Source organism: Psammomys obesus, unplaced genomic scaffold, assembly GCF_907164565.1.
Source record: "Psammomys obesus unplaced genomic scaffold, mPsaObe1.curated_primary_1811, whole genome shotgun sequence".
Lineage (NCBI taxonomy): Eukaryota > Metazoa > Chordata > Mammalia > Rodentia > Muridae > Psammomys > Psammomys obesus.
The window spans coordinates 3,468,276-3,479,055 of NW_026596057.1; the positions used below are offsets into that span (position 1 = coordinate 3,468,276).

At 49.5% G+C, this 10,780-nt stretch overlaps 1 protein-coding gene across 1 annotated transcript in view; it reads left to right on the top strand.

The window, feature by feature from the left end:
- The first annotated feature begins 1,184 nt into the window (after window positions 1-1,184).
- Window positions 1,185-10,780, top strand: part of Uck2 (uridine-cytidine kinase 2) — a 66,529-nt gene continuing 56,933 nt past the window's right edge. Inside the window, exon 1 of the mRNA XM_055624648.1 lies at window positions 1,185-1,452. Coding sequence (XP_055480623.1) covers window positions 1,354-1,452 — 99 coding nt within the window. The 5' untranslated portion in view covers window positions 1,185-1,353. The remainder of the gene's footprint in view (window positions 1,453-10,780) is intronic.

Sequence of the window (10,780 nt, forward strand, 5' to 3'; positions counted from 1 at the left end):
CTGCCGAGTCATCTTTCCAGCCTCTTAACCCCCTTTTAGGGCCCCATCCTTTCACTGAAAAGGTTCAGAGTTCAGAAAGCAAAGATTCTAGCCCTACCTTTTAGGTGTGCCCAGCAAAACTTGCCCTTTCTGATTCAGTCCTTTAGGAGCCTTTTCAAGCCCCAATACAGGCTCTAGAGGGATATTCAGGCATTGTTCTAAATTTTTTTTTTCTTTTTTTTACCTGCGGTAATTCATTTAAGTCCAAAACAAATCCTAGTGGTGTGAGCACCATTATTCCCATTTTGATTGATGGGAACATTGAGGCGCAGTGTTCCCTTGGACTTCCTTATGGACCTTGATACGAAGACACCTGGCCCCGGAGGTGAAGACTCTTCCTTAGTCCCTGGTACCATCTTCCTAACCAAGTGACAAATTGCCTGTCTTTACTAAACTAGGTCAGTTAGTCATCAATGAAATGGTATTGTTTTGTTTCTATTTTCATTAGCCCTAGCTCTGCGGGGATCTCAGCACTGGGTATATGCACGCCGTGGTGTGGAAGGGCACCGCTTTTCCAGGGAGGGGGAACCGTCCTCGAGTCACCCGAGGTCACACGAGGACAGACCTGCTAAAGAAAATGGCACTTGAGGGTTTCCAAGACAGAAAAAAAAAATCTCTAAAGTCAAGCGGCTGACACACTCTTTTGGCTCTGTAAGGGGGGCTCGGAAGGGAGTCTCTGAAAACAGCGTTGATCAAGGGGCCAGGCGTCAACTCCGCTCCATCTCCTCCCTTCCCAGCCTTTTCCAGTCTCGCGTCGCAAACCCGGGGCATTTCCGCCGGCCTCCGATCCGGTCTGCAGCCTCCCCTCGCTCTCTCCTCTCTTTTGAAAGAGGGACGCAAGCTGGCCCGTGAAAACGCTGACCTAGCTCTTCTGTCCCGGGGCTCCGTCCGAGAAAGGGTTAACCGGGAGGGTGGGGAGGGGAGTGGCGCTCACACCTTTCCCAGAGACCTCGGGCGGCGGCAGGGCCCGGGCGGGGCGGAGGCCGCGGCCAGACTCCTGGCGAATAGCAGCGCGCCGCCCGCCCGGATTGGAGCAGCCTCATCACGCTGACCTCTGCCTGGGATGTAAACCCCGCCGGCCGCCACGGGCACAGGAGAGCTCTCGGCACCTCCGGGAAAGCCATCTCGGCCTCCCTCCCCGTCCCCCCTGTCCCCTGCCCTCCCCCTCCCGCCCCGGCTCTCGCCGCTGCCGGCCCAGCCTCGACCTCGGCGGCGACCAGCGGGAGGCGGCTGCGAGGAGCCGAGCGAGCCCGGTCGCGGGCGGGGAGCGTGCGTCGGTTCGCCTAGGCTGCGAGAGGAGGGGCGGCGCGAGTCATGGCCGGGGACAGCGAGCAGACCCTGCAGAACCACCAGCAGCCCAACGGCGGCGAGCCCTTCCTGATCGGCGTGAGCGGGGGCACGGCCAGCGGCAAGGTAAGGGTCCGCGCGCCCGGCCCGCCGGGCGGCAGGCGCATGTGGCCGGCGCCCGCGGGCCGTGTCAGTTGCAGCCTGCCACCGCGTGGCCCGCGCGGTCCTCGCTCCGGGCCGCCGCCGCCGCGCTCAGGCTCGGGGCGCGGCGTTGGGGAACCAGCGGGGAGGGGACCGGTTCGTCCGAGGGTCCCGGGTGCGGCTCCCCTCTCCTCGCCTGCCCTCCTCCCCCCACGCAGGGATGGTGCGCTCCCTCGCCGGATCCCCGCGGCGGCGGCGGCGGCGGCGGCGACTCATGGTCAGGGTCCTGTGGGGGAGGGGCGGAAGGCGGATGCTTATTGTTTTGCAAGTCGGGGAACGGGGACGGGGCTTTCGGGGCTTCCCTCCGAGCCCCGGGGGCGCTCCTCCTCCGGCCGGCCTGCTCCCGGCCGCTCGTCCAAGCCCGTAGCGTGGCGAGGGTGACGGGGATGCGCGTGGCGGCGCGCCGGCTGCCGGGAGCCCACCTTGGGGGTTGCAGGGCTTTCCCCTAGAGAGCCGAAGCCCCGGTGGGTGCAGTCGCGGATGGAACGACCGCAGGGGCTGCTGTCTTTTATGGCTGGAAGAGAAAACGTGATCGGTCTCAGTGAGAAAGTTGTGCTGGCTCCGTGCTCTTAGGTGTCCGGGTCGCTCGCTCCTCCTTTCCCAGGGAAGGGGCTACAGAGTCCTGACTCTCCGGGGAGTCTCTTTGTTTTTTTTTTTTTGTTTTTTGTATTTTTCCCCCCTGCCAGGCAGCGAGGGGGGGCATCTTGCCTTAACCTCTGGTCTTTTTTTGCAGGTGGAGAAGGGTGGAGCCCTCCCAGACGGTTCTTTCTTTACTCCCCCTCGCTGCCTTTTGAGATGGGGCTGCTTGATCGCCTGCCGTTTAACAGCCTCCAAGTTCAGGGGGCGCCCGGGCTCCACGAGGGGTGGTGGTGGTGCCTGGGGGAGCTGGGCGCCGCGTGCGGCCGCCGGGGAGGCGGGATGGCGAGTCCCGAGGCCGGGGAGTGTGGAGCAGGAAGGTTGGATGGCGCCATGAGACGCGCGCCACGCGCCACGAGGTTTTTGCTTCCAGCCCATTTCTCCTTGGCCCCTCCTCCATTTTGATTTTACGCTTTTTCCCTCCAGGTCTGGAGTACTTTAGCCCAGCGACCCAGACTCAGCGTTTTGTGCTGTAGAACTCCAGTATTGATGAAGTTCACCTAGTCTTTAGCTTCCACGGCTAGGAATCTAATGCTCTTTAGGTCTCTGAAGTTGGATTTCTTTTTTTTCTTTTTGCCTTTTTATCATCCTAAGGTTAAAAATATTTTCTTCACTGTGTGTCCAGGAATGCAGAGCAAAACCAGGATGTCAGTCCTGACAGGACTCCTTATCAGCCTTTTTTTTTTTTTTTTTTTTAAATTTCTGCCACACCATTCTCTTTCTTGTATTCTTGCTGTAGAATGGCCTTTTCTAATTAATGGCTGTATTCCCAGGGTAACTCCAGGAGTGAAATTGGGGTAACATTTTAGCCCGAAGTCTGGTCCTCTTAGTGGGGAAGATGAGTGGAACAGTTAGAGACAAAATGACCTTGGCAGTCACCTAAATAATTTAGTCACCATAGAGGCTGAGAACGGACACGCTGAAAAGGTGAAAACATCCTTATTCCGCGTTGCTTATTCAGCTGACACAAGTGAATTCGCAGTTGGTATTGAGGATGGGTTTTAAGGTTCACCTAGAGAGCTGGAATGGGAGGGTCAGTTAGCCACTGTGGGAGTAGCCAGCTGTCTGCTGATCTGCTTCTCATCCAGGAGGAAGCCAGCGTAAGAAGGGTCTCTTTATGCGGTTTTCAAATTGTACATTTTGGGCATAAGACAGCTTGTTATTGTTAAAGAACTGTGTGTTTGTGTGTTTATTTTAAGACAGTGTCCTGGCTGGCCTGGAACTCATTATGTAGATAGGTTAAGTTTGCCTCACTCCAAGAGATCCCCCTGTCTCTGCCTCTTTAGGACTGGTATTAAAGGTGTGGGCCACCGTACCAGGCTGGGTGCATTTAGTTTTTTTAAAAAGTCTAGCTGCATGTGGTGACAGATGGAGTATGAGGCCAGTCTGGGCAACTTAACAAAATGCTGTCTCAGAACATCAAAAGAGCATTGGACTTCTAAAAATTTCATGTTGTAGTCAGTTTGATGTAATTATATCATTATTTTACCATTCTAGTCCTTAGTGTTTTTCCTGTAAAGAATTGGAGCTCTCTTTCTTTTGTTTTATTGAGACAAGGTTTCTCTGTGTTGCCTGGCTGTTCTGGACTTGCTTTGTAGACCAGGCTGGAGAAGGAGAGACCAGAAAGGGAGAAAAGTGGGGATCTACACTTCATGGCTGAGTCCCTGTATTCCTTCCCAGGTACGTCCATTCAGTTCCTGTCCCGTGTGACAGCGGGAGGACGTGCTGTGGATTCATGTCCTGGCTGGTAAAGCCGGCAGCAGAGACTGAGCAGGGATGGCTCCCTAGTCCCAGCACTGCCACTGACTACGTCATCTGCATACATTATTACTCAGTCTCCTCTCCCTCAGCGATGTGACAGGTGCAGGCTCCTGGTTACGCCACCCCAAAACGTAAATCTTGAAACAGTTGGTCAGACTGTGGGCCCCCGGAGGCTTGGAGGGTCCTTGTAAGCTGACATTTTTCTTAACACCTTTTTCCAATTTCCTTTAGCCAGAAGGGAGGGTATCAACCCGAACCCACGTTGCTTCCAGCCCCTACTTCACCAGGTTCTGACCCTCAAGGAGATCCAGCTTAGCTTGTTAATATTGTCAAAAACAAAGAAGTTAGAAAGAAAGAAACTGCAGGGGATGGTGGCGCACGCCTTTCTTCCCAGCACTGGGAAGGCAGAGGCAGGTAGATGTTTAAGTTTGAGGCCAGCCTGATTTGAGGCCAGCCTGGTCTACAGAGTGAGTTCTGGAACAGCCAGTGTTACACAGAGAAACCTTGTCTCTAAAAATCCTGTCTACACAGCTCTTGTGTATCACATTTTATATTCTAACTTTTTGAGACAGGCTCTTGCTGTATGGTTCAGGCTTGAACTGAACTCAATAGTCCAGGGTGGTCTTCCTGCCTCTGCCTCAAGCATGGTTGGATCACAATGTACTGACACTCTGCTCTGTAACACCTTTTGAGATTTACTTATTTTCAGAATGAGGTTTCCCTTTGTACCCTTGTTTGTTCTGGACTCACTCTGTAGACCAGGCAGACTTCAAACTCTCGGAGATCCGCCAGCCTCTGCCTCCCCAAGTGCTGGGATCACAGGCGTGTGCCACTGTGCCCGCTTGAGGCTTATTTTATCGAGAAGATGATTTAAAAATGTAAACTTTCCTAGGCAGACAAAGCAAATCGTTGTTAGGGGTTTGGTTCCTTGCTCTCCAGTTCTAGAGGATCTGATACCAACTTGTGGCCTCTGAAAGCACCAGGCACACATGTACAGACAAAACATTCATACAAATAAGCTCGCTGTGGTGGTGAACACTATTAGTCCTGCCGCTTGGGAGACAGATGCAGATGGATCTGAGAGTTTGAGGCCAGCCCGGTCTACATAGTGAGTTCCAGGTCAGCCAGGGCTACATAGTGAGATCCTGCCTCAAAATCAATCAATCAATCAATCAATCAATCACTGGGAATGTAAGTCCATGATCGAACTCTTGCTTAGTACAAATAAGGTCCTGAGTTTCATCTCCTAAACCCCCAAAACATGAAGCCACTCTATGTGCTGGATGAGAAAGCCAGACTCTTATTTCTTCCTAAACAATAGGTTCAGATGATAGGGAGAATAACATTGGAAGGGAGGCAGAAAAACAAAACCAACAAGGCCCCGCCAGCCCACCTGCCTGTGTTTGTCTACGTTTCTCACTGTAGATATGGCTCCCTCCTTCTGATTTTTGCTCCTGCCCCTGGGGCCCTCCAATGTGGTCCCGGCCTGTGTATTTCACACATGTCTAATTAAACCTCCACTGATGCCGTTGTTTATACGGCGCAGTCTACAGCGGCTCTCAGTGCAGCTGCATACTGCTTTCCGAAGGGAACTTGTCACCCGGTTCCTTTGTCAGAATTCTTCTGGCTCCATCACATCTACTGGAGGCTGCCCTGTACCATGCTTCCGACTGCTGCTTCCTCCAGAGTTTCCTTAAGAAGTACTGAAATGCTGTTGTATTTGAGGTGTACGGAGAGGGGCAAGATAGGGTTTTTTTGTTTGTTGGTTGGTTGCTTTGTCAAGACAGCGTTTCTCTGTGTTCTGGCTGTCCTGGAACTCACTCTTTAGACCAGGCTGCCCTCGAACTCAAGATCTGCCTGCCTCTGTCTCCTGAGCACTGGGAGCTGGGATCACAGGCGTGCATCATCATGCCTCTCCTGGATTATTTATTATGCGTAAGTGGAATCTAACCTGAAGGACGCCGGAGAAGGTCCCCTGAGTGTCTGTTTTCTCATCATGAGGCTTTATCATGAAAGAATCTAGTTATTTCAGTCCTTTATAGGTGTTCGGGCAGGTCCCTCTCTAGAAGAGACAGTGGCAGTTTCAACTGAAGGACAGAGGTAGCACTGGGACCCAACTTTTCTGAATCTGTCTCATTTGAGCTTCTCGGCAAGCAGTGACCACCCCTCGAAGGTATTTTTAGGGAGGCTGGGCTGTGAGTAATACAGGACAAGCAGTCCCCAACTGAGGTGTGGGCTGATACCTCAGCTCTGCTTGACTGTGAGTCAGCATCTGCTTTTGGCCGCCCTCAGAATGCTGTGGGGCCATGTCATCCTGGCTTCTGCTGCCCCATTCCTGGAACCTCAGCTGCTTCCCTTCTTTCTGGACGGCTTGTCCCAGGCCCTGAGGTGCTTCCAGAACCCAGGGCATGTGTGTCTTTGCTCTCTGGGCTCTGTTTCTTTGGGCAGGCTCTGTGTATTTTCTACTGGTCCAAATTGCTGTCTTGATCTTGAGGGGTGATGCTCTGACCCCTGATGCCCTACTGCCGGTCCCAGGCTCTTTTACAGTCACTCTCACCAGGTATGCCTTGCTTTTTCTCGCCCAAGGTAGTCCTCCCTACTACCTGCTCCTCCTAAAATTCTTCCATTTAGTTCAGGGCGCTACTTTGTGGAGTGAAGAAGCAGCAAGCTCCCAGCAGCAGCTCTTCCCTTTTGCCTTCCCTCGGGGAGGCTGTCCTTTATTCTTGGGTTGAGTGTGTTTGAAGTGCCCTTTCTGATGCTTATCCCCTGTGGTCCTCTCATACTATCTTAGTATATGGGGTTGCTTAGGTTTTGGGCTTAATGTAATTTTGTAGAATCTTGCTTTAAACTTTAAAAGAGAAAAATGTTTTATTTATTGTGTGTTGGTAGTCTGTGCACGCACGGATGCGGTTGGAAGGAGAGAACTGACTCCCACTAGCTCTCCTCAGAGTTGAGCTTTTATTAGCTTCTGTGATGCAGACAGCTCCCGCTTGGGAATTCCACTGAAAATGTGAGGTAGGACTTTTTGTTGGTTGGTTCTGTGATGGTGAGGTTGAAACTGTCTTTGGGGTTCCTCTATTATGTATGTATGTATGTATGTATGTATGTGTGTATGTATGTATGTATGTATGTACGTGTGTATGTATATATTTTGAGACAGGGTTTCTCTGTTGTGCTGGAACTCTGTACATCAGGCTGGCCTGGAACTCAGAGAGATCCACCTGCCTCTTCTTCCCCCCAAGCATTGGGATTGAAGGTGTGTGCTGCCACCCTAACAGTTTACTTATTTTTATTTTATGTGCATTGGTATTTTGCCTGCATGAGTGTCGTGTGTGTGTTGGAGCCCCTGGAACTGGGGTTACAGTCATGAGACCCCCAACAGGGTGCTGGGATGGACCCAGGTCCTCTGGAAGAGCACCCAGTGCTCTTAATCACCAGGCCATCTCTCCAGCCCTTGACTTTTTAAGTTGATGAAAACATTTGAGGGTGTACTTGGTACTTACAGTGTACTATACTTTCTTGCCCTGTACATCATCTTTATCAGCTCGATGGTTAGATGATCTAATCATGAACTAACAGGACAGGAATTATGAAAGGACAAAAGTTGTGGGGCTTTTAGAGAGGTTTCCCTGTGTACCCTTGGCTGTCCTGGACTTCACAGACCAGACTGGCCTCGAACTCACAGATACATGCCTGCCTCTGCCTCTCTGAGCTAGCTGGAGTAAAAGGTATGTACCACTACACCCAGCTGAACCTAAACATTTTCAGTTGAAATGTGTCTTTGGCAGGGTGGGGTGGCTCAGTGGGTAAAGCTTGAGAACCTGAGTTTGGGCTCTGGAGCCCAGAGGGTATCCCAAAAGGCACCCTCTGGCCTTCACGTATATGCTATAGCACATGTGTTCACATACATTGTACACACACACACACACACACACACTGTAAAAAATATACAAATGGCAGGTGAAACGGAGCAGATTATTTTATTCACCTTCTACCAGCTGTGATCTGGGGCTTGAATTTTAAATCCTGTGGCCTTCCAGTACAGGTACCTGCTGAGCCTTCTCCCAGGCTCGCAGATAGAGGGTGCTGTCGTGGCTGAGGGTGACTTTGAATTTGCAATCCTGCCTTCACCTTATAGGCAAGTGCCGCCACACACTGTTAAATGTTTTACGTTGTGCTGGGGATAGAAGCTCAGGGCCTGGTGCATACTGTGAAATACTCCACATTCTCAGCCCAAATCATGTTTGATACTATGATTCTTGGTGGCTTAGTGATACTAGTTTAGGAGTGGAGTGTTCGGATCTATTCAGCCTTTTTGGATATTGATATAATGACTGCCATATTAGCTCTTCAAAAGCCCAAGTAGAAGAAAGTCCTTTTTTTTGGGGGGGGGGGTCGAGGGATTTCAGACAGGGTTTCTTTGGGTAGCCTGTCTATCTTGGAACTCCCTTTATAGACCAGGCTGGTCTAGAACTCAGAAGAGATCCACCTGCCTTTGGGTTTAAAGGTATGTGCCACAATCCCTGGCTGAAAGAAAGTCCTTAAAAAAAAAAAAAAAAAAAATATATATATATATATATATATATATATATATAATTGTATGTGAATGCAAGAGAGTGTATGCCATGGCAAAAGTGTGAAAATCAGAGGATATTGTCTTTTTCCATCATGGGTCCTTCCTGGGCGGGTGGTGTGTAGGCCTTTGCAGCAAGTGTTTTGACCAATTGAACCCATGGCCCTTGGCTTTTTAAGACAAGGTCTCAGGCAGGCCCAGCTGGGTCTGGAGTTTGCAGGTCCCTGCTTCATTCAGCCTTCCCAGTGCTGGGATAATGGCTGTGTGACCTCGCCTTCCTAGAGGAAAGCTACGACATCCGTACTAAATTGAAAGCCTGCCTCCACCCCCAATTATGCAGTGGCTTTTGCAGAAGAACTTGCACAGTTTTAATTCCTCAGTGCATCAGCCATTTTTAAAAATCAAGATGCCACCATAATAGAACCATATAATAATAGTAGATACAAAACTCATTGAGGCATCCTAATTTCCACTATTTTAAAATAGGTTAGAAATATCTTGCCTCAAAGCTGCCTAACAGTGGGAGCTTTTTGTTGTTGTTTGTTTTTGGTGTTCAGTGTGTCTTCCCAAGGTAGTCCTGGCTGCCCTAGAACTAGAACTCTCAGAGATCTGCCTGCCTCTGCCTCTGTCTCCTCAGTGCTGGGACTAAAGGTATGTGCCTGGCAGCTTTTCAAAGTATCTTATTAAGAGGTAACTTGGTGCTATTTTTTTTTTTTTTTTTTTTTTTTGTCTGCTTTTTCATGGTTTGAGTCAGAGTCTGTAGCCAGGGTTGGCCTTGAAATCAGTATCCTGCTGCTGTAGCCCTTTTTGAGTGCTGGAATTAATAAGCTGTGACCACCCCATCAAGCAGTAAATGGTTTAGTTTTCTTTCATTCCTACATAAAACATTAGCAAATAAAAACGTGAAAGGAAAAGAAGAATGAAATGTTTCCACTTGGACAAGTCACTGTACAATGAAAATAAAAAGGAAAAAGACAAGATTTTCTTGGTGGAGCGTTCTTCACCCCAGCATGCAGGAGGCAGGTGCAGAAATCTGAGTAGGTGGCCAGCATGGTCTACTTGTCAAGTTTCAGGCCAACCAGGGCGACTAGACGGAGCTTTTCTCAACCAACCCCCCACTCCACCCCTCCACCCCAGACAAACAAACAATCAGACAGAACCTGGGAGGGTGAAGCAGGAAATGATCATTTAGCTTCCTCATTAGACTTTACACTTTGTTGTTTGGATTGTTTGTTCTTGAGCTGGGTACCTGAGATCCTATACATGCTAGGCAAGTGCCTAGCTCCTAACTTAACATTATGTGTGTGTATATGTCGGGGTGGGCAGCTGTGGATGCAGCATGCCATGTGCTGGCCTATGAACTTTGGGTAGCTAAGGTCAAGCTATCTTGGGTGCTTGGAGTGTGTCACCAGGCCTGGATTGATTGGTAGTGATTAAAGGCAGTGGTGGCATATGCCTTTAATCCCAGCACTCTGGAGGCAGAGGAAGGCGGATCTCTCGAGTTTGAGGCCAGCCTTGTCTACAGAGTGAGTTTTGGGATAGCCAAGGCTGTGGAGAGAAACTCTGTCATGATCAACAATGCTTGTTTCCATAGCATAGTTTTTTTTTTTTTCTTTTTCCTTTTCCATTTATTTATTTATTGTATGTAGGTCAGGTTTTCTTTAAACTTGTATTTTTACTATTTGTGTGTGTGTGTGTGTATGTGCTCGAAGAGGACAGAGGTATCGGATACTCCTGGAGCCAGAATTACAGGCAGGTTGTGTGTGGCTCGATGTGGGTGCCAGGAATCGAACAGTATGTTCTTACTTGATGGATCCATCTCTCCAGCCCACCCCGGGCAGAGGATTTTTTACAATTCTTTGCAGTTTTTAAAAGACTGTGGGCCTTTCAAAGTTGTGCTGTGTTTTTATTGTGATATCAACATGAGACCCATCGTTCTAGGGATCAGTTCTAGGGATTGAACTTGGGTCTTTAGGCTTGCTGGAAAAGCATCCCTACCCATCCATTTGCAGTCACACCTTTCCCCAGTCCTTAATTTTGCTTTTTTAAGTGTTTCATTATTTTTTTTAATACTTAAGCAATAAAATGTCTTTGTATATTAGAGCTTTATTTTATATTATACATTTTAATTTCTTTTGGACTGTTTTGTTGTTGCTTTTTTTTTTTTTGAGACAGGGTTTCAATGTAATCATTCTGACCTCGTCTCTGCTTCCTGAGCATTGTGACTTAAGATCGATCCTTCCTTCCTTCCTTCCTTCCTTCCTTCCTTCCTTCCTTCCTTCC